This window comes from Xenopus laevis, chromosome 2S (assembly GCF_017654675.1).
Source record: "Xenopus laevis strain J_2021 chromosome 2S, Xenopus_laevis_v10.1, whole genome shotgun sequence".
In the NCBI taxonomy this organism is placed as follows: Eukaryota; Metazoa; Chordata; class Amphibia; order Anura; family Pipidae; genus Xenopus; species Xenopus laevis.
In genome coordinates this window covers 101407400-101424088 of record NC_054374.1, presented here as the reverse complement: position 1 = coordinate 101424088, position 16689 = coordinate 101407400, and the positions used below count along the sequence as shown (strand labels likewise).

Here is a 16689-nt window from a genome sequence, read left to right as displayed (position 1 = left end):
TATAGTTCTCTTTGCAACACCATATATACCATAGTTGTGTTATCACTATTGTCAAACCTTTACTTTAGCATTGGTTAGAACCCTACAGAGTTCTGTGACTTCTAATTTGCCATTTTTAAACTTTCTATTCCACATCTACAATCAATAAAACTGCAGGTATGTGCTGGTTAACAACTGAGCAGAAACCGGATTCTTTTGCCTAAGGATCCTCAGCCAAAGATTTCTGAGTCTGCTATTCATATAAAAGCATTTTTTTTTTTTTAAAAGAGAGCCTTTTTTGTATGACGTCACCTCTTCACAACTGCATGGTTTCTTGTCTGCACTGTACTACGTTCTGAAGCACTGCTTATATAAGGATCAACTTGTCTGCCAGAAGAGCACAAGAAACCTTTGTACTGACAAGCCCTGGAAAAGCAAGTACTTATTTCTAAGGTACTGTATATTTACATATTTATAGGTATTTATGTTTGAATGAGATCCGTTTAAGCAGACATGTATATACAGGAATGGGACCTGTTATCCAGAATGCTCGGGACCTGGGGTTTTCCAGATAATGGATCTTTCCATAATTTGGATCTTCCTACCTTAAAGTGATACGGACACTAAAAAACGTCTTTTTAAAATATGAATGCACTTTTAAAGTTACGTATAGGTCATGTTGATCGTTTTTTGCAGAGAGGTTTGTTTTTGTAAGTAATTGTTAGTTGAAGTTTCTAAACTTGACTGTTTTGCCAACCTGACTGTCCCATCTCAGCCTGTCAGTTAGAATTTCTAATGCTAATGGACTCCTGCTGCACAAATATGGCAGCCCCCTCATACAGGAACATGGGGCATCAGAAAGGTAATTTAAAAGCATCCTGCAAATACTTTATGGCAAAGTTATAAGCAGCTTATAGTATGTAATAAGGCAATAGTATGATAGATGTAAAAAAGAGTTTCATTTCTGGTATCAGTATTTCTTTAAGGATACTAGAAAATCATATAAACATTAAATAAAACCATAAAGCTTGTTTTGCTTCCAATAAGGACAATTATATCTTAGTTGAGATCAAGTACAAGGTACTGTTTTATATTTACAGAGAAAAAAGGAAATCATTTTAAAAAATTTGGTTTATTTTACTATAATTGAGTTTATGGAATATGGCCATTCCGTAATTCTGAGCTTTCTGGAGAACGGGGAACCTGTATATACGCCGAGTGCAACAGCATTTTTGCAAACAATATATATATACAGGTCCATAAATATTTGGACAGACAACTTATTTTTTTTTAATTTTGGTTCTGTACATTACCACAATGAGCCAAATATTTGCCAAGTTTCTCTTCAAAAAATGATGCCCCATAGACTCCAATAGGAGAGAATTTTTTTTTTTGAAATTAATCAAAACAAGTAATGATGACCCCTAAGCAGGTATATGGATTATTTGACCATCCTTGAATAGGATAGGGCACAGCTCACTAGTGATTCAAAGGACACGCAAGAGAGGTAAGGACAGTCTAGATCAGTGCTGACCAACTGGCAGCCCAAGTCTGGCTGCTGTGACTGCTTACATTTGTGTAAGATTTAAATGGTATCATTACCAAGATTAACTGCCTCTGCATTGTTCACACTTCAGATTCAGGCTGTAAGTTCCTACATTGTTCACATCTGCTCTACTTTGCCCTTCTTGGGCAATACTCAGTGCCTGCCCTATGCTGCCTGTGTGTGCCCTACTCTACCTGCCTATCTATGCCTCCTCTTGTGTGTGCCATAGTCTGCCTGCCAAACGTTGCCTGTGTATGGCATATTCTGCCTGTCCTACGCTGCTTGTCTGTGCCATACTCTGCCTGCCCTATGCTGCTTGTGTGTGCCATACTCTGCCTACCCTATGCTCTCTGTGTGTGTCATAGTCTGCCTGAACTACACTGCTTGTGTGCCATACTCTGCCTGCCCTATGCTCCCTGTATGTGCAATACTCCGCCTGCCCTACACTGCCTGTTTGTGCCAGTCTGCCTGTTCTATGCTGCTTGTGTGTGCCACACTCTGCCTGCTCTGCACTGTATGGGGGGTTGTTAGCACTTGGAAATAGTTGTTATGGGTTCTCTTCAATGTTTAATTATGTGCTGGGGGTTGCTGTGCTATCCATAGAGTAGGAAGAGACACACAAATTTAAGAGTATTTCTTAATATGACAAACTTTTTTCATATACGAGTAAGGGGTGATATCACTGCAATGAGCAAAAAAACATTTTTTAGGTGTGCTACCACTATAAATGTGCATATGGTCTTAAAAGTGGCTGTGGTTTAAATTGGTTGTACTTTAAAAAAAAAAAAAAAAAAAAAACAGAGCGCAGTCAACTCTAGCTGCCATTAGTGACCCTCCAATACTTAGGCCAGAAAAATTCAGTCCCTCAGTACCACTGTAGTTGGACAGCACGGTCATAGATTTTTCCCTGGTAAAACTGAATAATTAGCATATATACAGTATGTAATGCCTTCAGTAGAGTTTGAAATAACATCAGTTACATGCTAAAATCATTTGTATCAATCTTCTAAAGAAAGAAAATAAAAAAATCAATGAATAGCAAAGGGCAAATAAGCATTATTTTGTGTTGCAAATATAGAAACAAGATAGACAGATGCAAATGGATCTCTGGAGAATAAAGTCACATAAATATGCATTTTTAATTCAAGTATAAACAACTGTGGAAACTTGCACTCATCCAGTATTCATGTCTCATTCTGTAACTCTTGTTTGTTTGTTTATGTCAGTGTTAGATACAAATGTAATGATAAAAATAATATTTACATCTATCAAGGAAAATCATGGAAAACTGCTTACCTAGACCTGACAGGTTTAATATGACTGAGCAATAATATAGGCATTCTAGGTGAGACACATGGGGGTAAAATAAAACAGATTTAGGAGTAGATGATTGTATGTAGTGATGCCAAGAGCAGTAGGATTAAAGTGCACTCTCAGACAACTACAACTTGAGGTTAGTTATTCTCACAGTTCAGAGAACAAAATCCTTATTATGGATCGATTTGAAATGCTCTTATTGGCTACAAGCCAATTCTAGTGGCACCTTCTTCATGGATGGTTAAAAATGAATACATATAGAAAAAACAATAAAGAAAGCAATGCAGCAGTCAAATGATTTAAAAACCTGCGTTTACAAGAATTTCAACTTGTGCACTTTCCATACTTGTATAATGTGAATGTTGGATGCTGGACTGTCCTCCACATTTGACTGCTGTCTGTGATCTGGAAGTAATGTCAGTAGACAGATACCACAGCACAGGTTATTTACCAGCGGGTTGAACGAGGAGAACATCTGCTTCAGCTGAGATGGAACATGCTACATCATTATCATCATCATTTATTTATATAGTGCCAACAAGCTACACAGTGCTTTACCATAGATTATAACAAACGAGGAATAAATGGTGAACAAACAAGGGTTTACAGAGTACAATAGGATTAGAGGGCCCTACATGTGAGCGTTTACAAACTATACGTTAGGGTACAATTGAGACATTAGGATTTTAGAAACTATTTTGTAATTTACAAAACAGCAACGATTGATTCATAAAGGTACATTTAATAAGCTTCCCTAAACAGGTGGATCTTTAGGGAGCATTTGAAAGCTTGGAAAGAAGGAGATAGCTCAAGGCAGAGAGTTCCAGAGAAAAGCAGAAGCCCGAGAGAAGTCTTGTAGACAAGAATGGGCTTAAGTCATGAGAGGAAAAGAGAGGCAAAGGTCAGAAGCAGAGCGAAGGTTGCACAAAGTAGTGTATTTTGAGATCAGAGATGAAATATAGGGAGGGGCTTCATTGTTAAGGGCCTTGCATGTAAAAGTATTTTGAATTTGATTATAGAGGAGATTGGGAACCAGCGAAGGGATATGCATATGGGAGCAGCTGATGTTGAACTGTGAGATTTTAGAACAGATTGGAGTTGTGAAAGCCGACTTGTTGGAAAACCTTCCAGAAGTAGGTTGCAGTAATCAAGGCGGGAGATAAGAGACTTAATAAGTGTTTTTGTTGATTGTTGAGATATGGTCGTATTCGCGCAATGTTGCGCATCTGAATACAACAAGATGTTACAAGTGTTTGGATGTGTGGTGAAAAAGACAGATGCAAGTCTAGGATAACTCCAAGGCAGCATGCCTGTGTGATCAAACTAAAGGCGGTGTTATTTACGGTAAGTGATATGTGAGGGACAGGGGAAGATCTTGCAGGAAAATGAGTTCAGTTTTTGAAAGATTCAGTTTCAGGTGGTGCCTTGACAACAGAGAGGCAGTCTGTAACTTGGGAAAGGACATAAGGAGTAGGAGTAGAGCAGACAAAAAGTCAGGAGTAGACAAGTAGAGTTGGGTGTCATCAGCATAAAGGTGATACTGAAGTCCAAACGACAGAATAAGTTTTCCTAGCGAAGTAGTGTAGAGCAAGAACCGTAGAGGGCCTAGAACACAGCCTTGGGGAACTTCAACAGAGAGTGGGAACGTAGTAGAAGTAGAGTTAGAGAAGGCAACTTTAAGGAATGGTCAGACAGATAAGATGTAAACCATGAAAGAGCAGTGTCCCGAATGCCAGCTGAATATAGAATGTCTAGGAGGAGAGAGTGGTCAACTGCATCATAGATTGCAGAGAGATCTAGAAGGATGAGTATGGAACAATGACCTTTAGACTTTGTCAGGAGAAGATTATTGGTTATTTTGGTGAGTGCAGTTTCAGTCGAGTGTTTTGGACGGAAGCCAGATTCCAGGGGGTTGAGAAGAGAGTGAGACGCTGGTCAGGCATTTGTAAACAAGCCTTTTCAGCAATTTGGATGCGAATGGAAAAGGGAAACCAGATGATAGTTTGCGGGAGAGTTGGGATCAAGGGAATGTTTTTTTCAGGATAGGAATGATTAGTGCTTGTTTGTATAAAGATGGAAAAGTACCAGTAAAGAGAGAAAGCTTAAATAAGTGGGTAAGTGCAGGAGAGAATGTATCAGAGATTGGATATCACCATGTAAACCCATAATATCATACCTGCTCTAAATGTCCTTCACACAGATTCAATACAAATAACTAAGCCCAACATACAGTGGTGTGAAAAACTATTTGCCCCCTTCCTGATTTCTTATTCTTGTGCATGTTTGTCACAAAAATGTTTCTGATCATCAAACACATTTAACTATTAGTCAAAGATAACACAAGTAAACACAAAATGCAGTTTTTAAATGAGGGTTTTTATTATTTAGGGAGAAAAGAAATCCAAACCTGTGTGAAAAAGTAATTGCCCCCTAAACCTAATAACTGGTTGGACCACCCTTAGCAGGAATAACTGCAATCAAGCGTTTGCGATAACTTGCAACGAGTCTTTTACAGCGCTCTGGAGGAATTTTGGCCCACTCATCTTTGCAGAATTGTTGTAATTCAGCTTTATTTGAGGGTTTTCTAGCATGAACCGCCTTTTTAAGGTCATGCCACAACATCTCAATAGGATTCAGGTCAGGACTTTGACTAGGCCACTCCAAAGTCTTCATTTTGTTTTTTCTTCAGCCATTCAGAGGTGGATTTGCTGGTGTGTTTTGGGTCATTGTCCTGCTGCAGCACCCAAGATCGCTTCAGCTTGAGTTGACGAACAGATGGCCGGACATTCTCCTTCAGGATTTTTTGGTAGACAGTAGAATTCATGGTTCCATCTATCACAGCAAGTCTTCCAGGTCCTGAAGCAGCAAAACAACCCCAGACCATCACACTACCACCACCATATTTTACTGTTGGTATGATGTTCTTTTTCTGAAATGCTGTGTTACTTTTACGCAAGATGTAACGGGACGCGCACCTTCCAAAAAGTTCAACTTTTGTCTCGTCGGTCCACAAGGTATTTTCCCAAAAGTCTTGGCAATCATTGAGATGTTTTTTAGCAAAATTGAGACGAGCCTTAATGTTCTTTTTGCTTAAAAGTGGTTTACGCCTTGGAAATCTACCATGCAGGCCGTTTTTGCCCAGTCTCTTTCTTATGGTGGAGTCGTGAACACTGACCTTAATTGAGGCAAGTGAGGCCTGCAGTTCTTTAGATGTTGTCCTGGGGTCTTTTGTGGCCTCTCGGATGAGTTGTCTCTGCGCTCTTGGGTAATTTTGGTCGGCCGGCCACTCCTGGGAAGGTTCACCACTGTTCCATGTTTTTGCCATTTGTGGATAATGGCTCTCACTGTGGTTCGCTGGAGTCCCAAAGCTTTAGAAATGGCTTTATAACCTTTGAAATGAACTCAGGTGTGATAAACCACAGTTAAGTTATTTTTTAACAAGGGGGGCAATCACTTTTTCACACAGGCCCATGTAGATTTGGAGTTTTTTTTCTCCCTTAATAACGTAAACCTTCATTTAAAAACTGCATTTTGTGTTCAATTATGTTATCTTTGACTAATAGTTAACGGTTTTTGATGAGCAGAAACATTTAAGTGTGACAAACATGCAAAAGAATAAGAAATCAGGAAGGGGGGCAAATAGTTTTTCACACCACACCACTGTACCTGTTTGTGATAGTGCAGCCCACCTGCCTATAAATGGGCACTTAGACCAAATGATCTCTGCTCATTTTGTTTCACAGACAAATTAAATAAATGAAGGGAAAAAAAGATACTTGTGTATAAGTAGCAACTCACAAAACAGTTGTTTCACACAAACCAGAAAACACAACATTCTGTTATCTAGCGTATGCAAAAACATCCATGCTGATGCTCAATACACACACTCCACTTGGCAGTGTTGAGACTGGTATATAAATGAACCATCACACAAGATTCCAAGAGAAACAAACCAGAGTAAGTTATGTGCTTCCTCCAGCGTGCCATGTTTACCAGTCGTGTTGGATATAAAGGCTTCTCTTAGAATTTATTTTGTTTGACATAAACCTGAAAAGGTCATTCAGTACAGGGCCACCCATTACTCCCAGCTACGTCATACAATTTTATGCCTATAAAATATGAACAAGTTTTCTATGTGTATGAATCCAATGCTGTAGATACTCACTAGGAAGAAGGGAGACGAAAATGGTTCTGCACGGTGACAAAGGCAGCCATATTCTATCGTTCTCTCTCAGACGCTGTGGCTTCACTATGGTGGTTCTGCTTTTCCTTCTTGTTGTTTTCTTGTGCCCTGGTAAGTAGCAACCATTCCTTTCCTTTGCCTTTCCATGCAACAGTAAGCAAGAACTAATGTGGTATACTCATGAAAAAACCCCCCAAAGAAATAGGTTTTCCTGAACCTGTAATCCCACTTTGCTAAAAGGCTGTTATTGGTTTGCCTTCATCAATGGCCTATCAAGGAGTGATTGACTAGGTTAGCTAATCAACCACTGTATTAACTGGGTTTTAAATGAACAAAATTCTGCAGTGGGTCAAACTTGTTAACCTGTTGATCGATTCTAGAAGGCAGAACACATCACAACACATGTATTTAAAGGATAAGTAAATCTTTAAAAAATGTAAATGTAAAGTTGCTCAGGATGCTTTTCTACGGACTTATTTGCTTTTTTCAGTTTTAAAGCTATTTAAGTTTTCCATTAATTGCCAATAGAATGAATGCTGTAACAACAGTGCCACTCGCTGGTCAGTTCCTATTACTGCACAGCCAAAAAGATACATTCAGAAGGTTGTTCTGTTGCAACAACAGTTTCAGCTGCTGGTGATTTCCTGTAAATGCAGAGTTAAAGAGAGATACCTTAAGAAAGAAAACAGATAAGTGTTCAGATGTAGCTCTGCCAAGAAAAGAGACCAGAAGCCTCAAATGCTCTTTCCCATCTCCATCTTGAGCAGAGCAACATCAGAAAACTTTTTTTCTACTGAAGATCTATCACTTGCTGTACTGTTACATGGATATCTCTGATTGTATAATCATAGTAACTGATCAACAGGTGGCTTGGTTTACTTATCCTTTATATACTTTTAATACAAGTTTATTTTAATATACAATTCTGTTACTGGCAAATTAATATAGATACACAAGATACAGGTCTATCTGTAGAACATAACATGTTTGCTTTATAATTTTGCACCTCTTCATGATGGGTCAAGCCACTCTACCCAACCATGTATAATGGTTGCTGACCCATCTTGTCTCACTGAAAGTGGCATTATCTGTTTGCATGTAAAACAGACTTCTGTAATTTATTGTATATACTGTAACTAAAGTGTCCAGACATTCTGCATTATTGGGTGCACATGTTGCAATTAATGCATATGACACTGTGTAAGCTTGAACTTGAAACTCAGAAGACCCCTCTAAGACTACACAAACAGTACAAAATCTGATTTATGATATAACATGGCAAATTCTCAATTCTGCACTTTTAGCAAAAGCATTCAATACAATGTAATTGTATTTTGCATGTATTTATATTATATTACTGAATTGATTGCAGTCTGTTCTGTGAGCAGACAATAGTCAATTTTATGTTCATATATGAAAAAATCTTTGATCCATCTCCTATTTTTGTTAAGACAGTACAAATGGAAACAAACTTCGGATAATGCTACAGAAGAGAGAAGGTTGGTTTAATACTTATCGTCTTAGAATTTTTTTATGGTCACAACTCTCAAATTCGAATTGTGAATTATCCAATCTCAATTTGAGTTTTAATTAGAATTTTGTGATTTATCATACTCTGGCCCTTTAAGAACTCATGTATAAGTCAAGGGACCAATTTGCACGTTAGTATTTCGATGTTTAGTCGAATTCGAATCAAATTCAAGTTTAAGTCAGTACCATTAGTCCAAGTTTTAGATATACATTGTTTTTTTTTTTAATAAATAACCCCCCAGTCTAATTTATCGAATTTAGTCGAGTATATTCGAGTTTAACAGAGTTTTAAAAACTTGCATGAATTCGAAATTCAACCTTTAATAAATGTGCCTCCCCATGTCACCAGCTTTGATCTATGTTAGTGGATCATACCTTAATACCTCAACGAGTTTGGATAATATGCATAAAGCCCAATGCAGTCCTCATCATAACACTATTGCCTTAAATGTAGTGAAAAGTGAAAGTGGCATGACTTCACAATAAAACCAAGTGCTGCCAACTTTGTATTGTAGAGTGCAGATTGTAGCTACAATACAGGTATGGGACCTGTTATCCAGAATGCTTGGGCCAAAAAATAAGTCAAACATTTAATAGGATTGTTTGGCCTTCAATAAGATTTTATTATATCTTATGTGGATCAAGTACAAGCTACTGTTTTATTATTACAGAGAAAAAGGAATGCCTTCTTAAAAATTAAAAAACATTTTGGATAAAATGGAGTCTATAGGAGATGGCCTTTCCATAATTCGGAGCTTTCTGAATAACAGGTTTCTGGAGAACAAATGCCAGACTTGTGTATACAACATTTATTTTTCATTGGAGGAATCACATCTAGTGACAGTTCAATAATTTAACTGATAATGTATCCCATAGTCCAGGGAATTTAAAAAAAACTAACTTTTTTTTAACTTGAACCACTTTCATTATTGTTATTTTCCCCCCTTGGGTGTGTTGCAGCTGTGGAGCCTGCTAAACCCATTGTTTCAGTGAAAGAAAACAAAGCTAATGAGTTCTTGAATTCTCTAAAGCGGCCAAAGCGCCAACTTTGGGATAGGACTCGACCTGAAGTGCAGCAGTGGTACCAACAATTTCTCTACATGGGTTTTGATGAAGCAGTAAGTATTGGAATTGGTTTTAACCCCAACTTTTTTTTTAACCCAAAAAGTTAAAAAGCCAAACCCCAGGAAAATATGACTGCATACACTCACAGACTGCATATATTCAACATACATTTCAAGGTGAAAGTGTTTTAAGGGTTTACATTCAGTTTGAATTCTAGTCAAATCCTGCTCAAAATGGCCTGAATTCTGCTGAATCTCACACCAAAACTTGGATTGTGTCTACTAATCTCTAACATTGGACCTCAGGCTGATGCTCCTTTTTACTTGCCCTCAGTGCTTCTAGGAGAGCACCATGCCACCATCTTTGGTCAATTTCACAATAAAGCTTACCCTGGACCATTGCAGTTTTCAGTGAAGAGGATCACTGGCTCACGGTCCAACCCTACCAAATATATTGATTGCCACACAAATTGTTAGTATTCATTAATCACATATCAACATAATTGCACTTGTGCTCATTTCAGTTGATAATGCTGTAATGGCAAAGCAAGTGAAGGGTTACATATTCACTGTAGCTCTTGCACACTATTCAAACCATAGGCTAAACGCCAGCAAGGAAATAACATGGACAGAGAAACCGTAAGGCCCTTCCTCATGAATCTTCAATTGGCCTGTAAGAGATCCAATCATTCACCCCATTAAGCAGCAACCCCAAGTTTTTAAAAACCCATACTGAGAGCAGTATGCATGATTGACACAATGAAGCATATAGCTTATATAAAGATCTGTTCATTTAGTGGGGTCACAGATCTGGCAAATAGGACAAAATCAGATCATAACAGACGCTATGAAGATTTTTACTGACCAAATCGCTGTCGGGCAGTTGTCATTAAGTTCAATAATCTTGGTCTGGAGAGGTAAGTAATCAATAAATTTACTTCTAGCTTTAGATTTAAATTACCCAGGCAAAGCTTTAAAGTCAGCTCTTAATGCCATAACTAAGCCTACAGCCAATCATGCCCAATCAAATGTATAGTGGAATTTGATGAATTTGCTTTATTTTTATATTCCATATTCTAATACTACAGTCCAAAGAAATGTACCAGATCAATTGAAAAATTGCACTCTTCAAATAAATGCAAGTTGCAGGCTGCACAGATTACATCAAAACAAGAAATGCAATGTCATTTATTGGCAACCTGATATATATATATACAAGAATTACATTTTTTTTTAGTTAAACTTATGTCTCTTGTGATAAAAATGTCTGATGAAGAAATTTAATTTCTCCTCAAAAGCTTGCATTCTCACATATACGTTAGCCAATAAACAATAAGTTCCCACATTTTTTTTTAAAAAACTCTGGCTAACAAGTACAACACTCTACTACTTGCATTAAAATAGAAACATTTAATTTACTTTTCTAGCAATGCTTGTAAACATGGTATTTTCACTTAACAGAAATATGAAGATGATTTGGTTTACTGGATGAGTCAGGGACGTGGAGGCAGTGAATACTATGGGGGATTCCACCAGCATCACTATGATGAAGATGCTCCTATTGGGCCACGCAACCCATATACCTACAGGCATGGAGCTGGAGTCAACTATGATGATTATTAAAGTCAGACTTGAACTTTATTCCTCTACTCCAACAATGGCTTTGTGACAAATAAAAAATGTACAATGTGCATTGCATTACAAAAATGTCCCATACTGATATCTTACAGTGATAATAAAGGAGAAAAACTTTGACTAGATAAAGGACTGGCAACTACCAAGGGCGATAGTTCACAAATGTAACATAGGTCCCTAAATGAAATACTGTATCTAATAAACAAATATATAGAGCTGGATTTAGGGCAGGGATGAGATGGCGATTGCCAGGGTCGCAAGCCTCTTGAACACAAAGTGCCACTGAAAACTAAACGTCCGTGCCAAGTTTTGTAATAAATGCATATTTATTTTTAGAAGATGCATTTCATCTAACCTGACACCAAGGGGTGCCTAACTCTTTTCACTACCGCAGGCATAAGATTTAATTTTTAAACCATTGCACAGATTTCCTTACTGTCTAATCAGAGCCTCCTCCTTCTCTAACAGTTAGGGGGGCAAATTAGGAAACAGAAGGGGTATAGAAAGTCTGCACATGGCAAAAAAATACCGTTTATCATGTGATTTTAAGGGTTCCGTTGGTTCAGTCTGGTGCTTGGATTGGCCAACCCCAGATCCTGCTGAAAAATGCTTGAAGTTGCCTGAATCACAAACAAAATCCAGGATTCGGTGCATCAATACAACCATGTGATTTAGTGATGTCAGGGTTGAGAAAAACTCGACCCACACCGATCCTAACCCACGCGCCCCTGATCCACTCCCGCCTTCCTTTTATAGACCTGTGGCGATAAAACCGGAAGTCGGCAGTGTAAGGTCGCGGGCGGGGAGAGCAGGCCCGCAACCCGCAAATGGGGGAGCGAGGTCCTGTGGGTATCGGGCCGGCCCACACATCAGTAATGTTTTAATTTAAAAGAACACAGCATCCCTCAAATTGCTTTAATTCAAAGATGCAGTGTATTCAAAAGTAGTATGAAGATCACACAATTTGTTTTTGCAAGTGACAAAAAAGTGAATACAATGATGAACCACCCCATTGTCAGTAAGCAATGACAAGGATGACATCTGCCTGTCCCTGCTTACAGATCTGCTCCGTATAGTAGGTGTCTCTAGCAGCATCTTTCTGCTGGAAGAAAAAACACAGACTCTGGGTAAATTTGCAACCAATCACATTTACACTTTTAAAACATGCTGGCTAGCTGGGGCTTGCATAAAAATTAGCACAACGTAGACTTTTGTTCTTCATTTTAAGAAGGCTTGCAAGATTTTAGCTCATATAAAATAATAGCATGTCACTCCACAAACATGTAAACTAGCAAAAAACAAAGAAAATACAGAAATGCTTTTAGAAATAAGCAAGATGCAAAAAACTTCTATGTCAGAAAAAGGTTAGAAAATGTAATAAAATAAAACTTCTAGTTAAATTTTAGGAAAATGCCAGGGATCCTAAGTCAACCTTTTAGAAGTGTATTTATCGTGCTATGCACAAAGAGGTCTTTATTCACAGAAACACAGAGTAGAAAGACAGTTAGATTAACTAGAAAGTGTGAGCTACTGACCTCGCTTCCTTGTTGTATTCTTTCATAACCTGATCATATACGGAGATTGTCCATGGAGTGAGGGCAGCTAGAAAATGTAGACAATACCTATAACTGCACTGTGTCAGAACAAAGAGTACAGGCATGGGACCTGTTATCCAGAATGTGCGGGACATGAGGCTTTCCGGATAACGAATCTTTCCATAATTTGGATCTTCGGACCTTACATATACTAGAGAATCATGTAAACATTAATTAAACCCAATAGGCTAGTTCTGCTTCCAGTAAGGATTAATTATCTTAGTTTCAAGTACAAGGTACTGTTTTATTCTTACAGAGAAAAAGGAAATAATTTTTAACATTTTGGATTATTTGGTTAACATGGAGTCTATGGGAGATGGCCTTTCCTAAACTCGTATCTTTCTGGATAATGGGTTTCCAGAGAACAGATCCCATACCTGTATATACAGTAATGCAGTGTACGGAGCCCAAAGCCAAATTATCTTTAAGGTTGCCCATTGCTCATATAAACCATTTGCGGATGTCCCAAAGATCATTATATAAAACTTAATACTTTGTATCTTAATTTTTTCTGGAAGGAAAGCGAAATATCAGCATGTGAAAGATAAAGGAATTGCTAGAAAAATGATCAGGTCAGATCACATTTTAGTATTTTATTAAAATAGCATATTCAACCACCAGAAACTGATAATACTTTATTTTTTATCCAAGAGTACACGATAACACAATAGTGATCCAAAATATTCTTATTTATAGCAACTCATTTTCAAAATTCAAATGTACAGCTAGATGAAACCATAAAGGAAAACAAACGTTTTTAAAGAATTTAAGAAATTGTCTTTATTAGCTGCATCTGTAGCCTGCAGCTTTCTAGCCTCCTAAAAATCTGCGGAAAGACATTTTTAGTCGAGCAACAGTTGATGAGCCACACGTAGCAGTATCTTCAGTTTAAATCTCCAGACCTCTTACTCCTTATCATCGAAGAGGTTGAAACTAGGCAGGCTGATATGCCGGTGAAATACACCTGACAATACCTGTACTTTATATGCATAGAATATCTGACTTAAGGAGTACAAATAACTTCTTTAAACATATATAAATAAAAATTTAATTCTCTATCTCGTTTAATTTCATCTTCAGCTTCAAAAAGAAACCAGTAATTGAAGCCCCGTTCACCCCTTTGAAAGGGTCTGAATGGGACGGAGTGCTAAGGCTTTGCAGACCCCCAGCAACAGAGAAAGGTGGTCACTGTCCTAGGACCATGGCAAAAGAAAGTCACAGCAAGGATATAAAAAAAAAAAAAAAAAACTCAGACTCCCAGGTATTTCCTACACTAATGTACATATAAAGATGGGTTTAAAAAGTGCAAGGCAAGGTTTGCAGTTCTCATTTTTAGTTTTTAGGCACATCCATTCGTTTAAAGCAAGCTTCATGGGAAGTTCCAGTTTTAGTCTTCATGACACCTCTCAAGTCTTTTTTTTTTTTTATTTGACAAACCCAAAGAGGGGTAGGAATAATTTTTACATCCAGTATCTTGACAAGAGAGTCATCTTTAATGAAAGTGTTCAGTTATTTCGCGTTCTTCCTTTTTTTACTCTTGCAGGCTTCGGTTTGGGGATGTATTGATTGTTTGCTTGATGTTCAAGCTCCTTTCTAAAGTAATGGATAGTTTTGTTTAAGCCTTCCTCAAGTGGGACCTGTTAGGGAAAGCAGTGGAAATGAACTAAAACAGCTTCTTACTGGTTGCAGAATCTTATCAACAGTTTTCATGATTAAGAGTTTTATACTGTAGATATTGGCCTGCAGGACATGGCAAAGATATCTGCAGTTTGAAGCTGGGATTACAGTATAACCAGCAGGGCACTTATACTCAATATATCAGAAGTCTTTGTAGCATGCAACATACCACAGGTTCCCATCCAAGTAACAGCTTGGCCTTTCGGATATCAGGTTTTCGCCTTTGAGGGTCATCTTGAGCTTCTGATAGAAAGCTGATCTCACCTCCACTACCTGCAAAAAAGATTTCTGACTGTCTATAGAAGTAGTATAGTTACTATTCAACAAAATAACGTCAGTTTCGTACTGCCATCTAGCCACTATAAAACAGGTTTCCTCATCCTTCATGTGAACATAGGGGTCTTTTTATCATGATGTGTAAAAAGTGGAGTAAAGCATTACCGTGGCATTACCAATCAATTTCAATTCCTCCAATATCACTTTACTTCTCTGAAACTGCATCAGGTCTCACACTGCTGTCTAACCCTCTGTAATATATTGTGATCTTCTCCCATTTTTCACATGTGAAATATAATATGACTTCAGCTTTATAAAATAATGAATAATGTCAGATCTCTGCCAAGATTATGCCCTCGCTGTAAAATATAGTAGCTGGCTTTGTTCCAATGGCACTATAGATCTGGAAAATCTACAGCCCATCTCTGCTGCTACTGCAGCCTCTATGAATCAGCACAAGAAGATCTGATAAAATTTCATTCTCTTTGTAAAACAAAGCCAGCTCACTTCTGTTAAAGAATCCCAGTGCACTGATAATATTACATCTATTCATGCCAAGCTCTCGTTCACTCATTCCAAAAACACCACACCTTTCACTGATTATTTTATTACTGATAACACCTGGCTATGTTTTCTGTATGTATAACATTTACCATGCCATAAGCAGCATCATACAAAATACTGCTCACTGTGCTGACTTTAAAGAAAATATTCATATTGCAGTTACCATGGTCATTAAAAGGGACACTATACAGGCTATTATATAAAGTGTATTTAGAAGAAAGCACAATCTGGATGCCTTGTTGTGCACCAATACAGTTTATGTAAATAAACAGATACTGAAAATGGACATATTAATCATATTGCATGAACAAGATTTAAAGCAAGCTACAACATGTACATCTCTCTTTAAATATAAATCAGTTGATCATGCTACTCACCAACAAGCTGCTTAATTAATATGGCAAACTGTACAATTGAGTGTTCTTGTGGGTTTCCCTGGAAAACAAAATTGTCATTTATAGTACAAAGGCAGAGGCCAAGCATGAGTCGGTTTATTTCTGTGATGAGCAAGTCAACAAAAGCAGAGGGGCAGATGGATGGAAGTACTTAACTGTATAGCATATATGCCACATTAGTTCTTTATGAAAAAGCCATAGAACAGTATATTACGACTACTACTCACCCATTATGACCTGTTTACTAGGGACATGAGACTAGGGACATGCAAACGTGTCATACCTACTCTGCTAGAGTAAAGGAAAATTATACCTTCAAAACAAATGTTTAACCAACAGATGACAAAATCGTACCAAATATACATCTCAGTAAATATTGCCCTTTTACTCTTTTAACTCAAATCACTATTTGGTGATCACTATAGGAAATACAGGTTCTAGCCTGATGAAGTGTGGGAATAAAACACACAGATTTTAACATTTAATGGAAGTATAACTTAAAATATACATGTGTGCTCTTGGCTTGTGCCAAGGTTGGGGTTATTTTCTCTGGAGATAATCTTGCAAGGGTACATGATTACTCTTTACAAGTTCATTAATGGGCATCATAGACAGATAGTAAAAGATCTCTTCTCTCTAGAACAGGGGTCCCCAAACTCTTTCATCCGTGAGCCACATTCAGTTGTAAAAAGAATTGGGAAGCAACACAAGCAGGAAACAAGTTTCTGGGTGGTGCCAAACAAGGGCTGTGATTGGCTATTGATGGCCCTATGTGGACTTGCAGCCTACAGGAGGCCCTGTTTGGCAGTACATCTGGTTTTTATACAACCCAAACTTGCCTCAAAGCCAGGAATTTAAAAATAAGCTCCTGATTTGAGGCCACTGAGAGCAACATCCAAGGAGTTGGGGAGCAACATGTTATCACACA

At 37.8% G+C, this 16689-nt stretch overlaps 2 protein-coding genes and 1 long non-coding RNA gene across 3 annotated transcripts in view; 1 reads left to right on the top strand and 2 right to left on the bottom strand.

Moving 5' to 3' along the window:
- Nucleotides 1-354: 354 nt before the first annotated feature.
- ecrg4.S (ECRG4 augurin precursor S homeolog) lies at nt 355-11337 on the top strand. Its single transcript, XM_041584199.1, has 5 exons — nt 355-432; nt 7000-7136; nt 8477-8524; nt 9516-9673; nt 11081-11337. The coding sequence occupies exons 2-5, from the start codon at nt 7028-7030 to the stop codon at nt 11240-11242; spliced, it is 477 nt and encodes a 158-aa protein (XP_041440133.1). The 5' UTR covers nt 355-432; nt 7000-7027; the 3' UTR covers nt 11243-11337.
- On the bottom strand, nt 10779-12981 carry LOC108709699. The gene is made up of 2 exons (XR_001934679.2): nt 12790-12981; nt 10779-12356 (listed from the first exon to the last, which is right to left on the bottom strand). It is a non-coding gene; the product is annotated as an uncharacterized LOC108709699 (long non-coding RNA).
- Nucleotides 12982-13427: 446 nt separating this feature from the next.
- Nucleotides 13428-16689, bottom strand: part of uxs1.S (UDP-glucuronate decarboxylase 1 S homeolog) — a 40662-nt gene continuing 37400 nt past the window's right edge. Inside the window, exons 13-15 of the mRNA XM_018249754.2 lie at nt 15744-15801; nt 14696-14799; nt 13428-14486 (exon numbers count right to left, since the gene is read on the bottom strand). Coding sequence (XP_018105243.1) covers nt 14355-14486; nt 14696-14799; nt 15744-15801 — 294 coding nt within the window. The 3' untranslated portion in view covers nt 13428-14354. The remainder of the gene's footprint in view (nt 14487-14695; nt 14800-15743; nt 15802-16689) is intronic.

Coding starts and splice junctions, on each gene's coding strand:
- ecrg4.S (XM_041584199.1), top strand. CDS start 7,028: ATGGTTCTGCACGGTGACAAAGGCAGCCATATTCTATCGTTCTCTCTC. Junction 8,525..9,515: donor AATGCTACAGAAGAGAGAAG/GTTGGTTTAATA, acceptor GGTGTGTTGCAG/CTGTGGAGCCTGCTAAACCC. Junction 9,674..11,080: donor ACATGGGTTTTGATGAAGCA/GTAAGTATTGGA, acceptor TTCACTTAACAG/AAATATGAAGATGATTTGGT.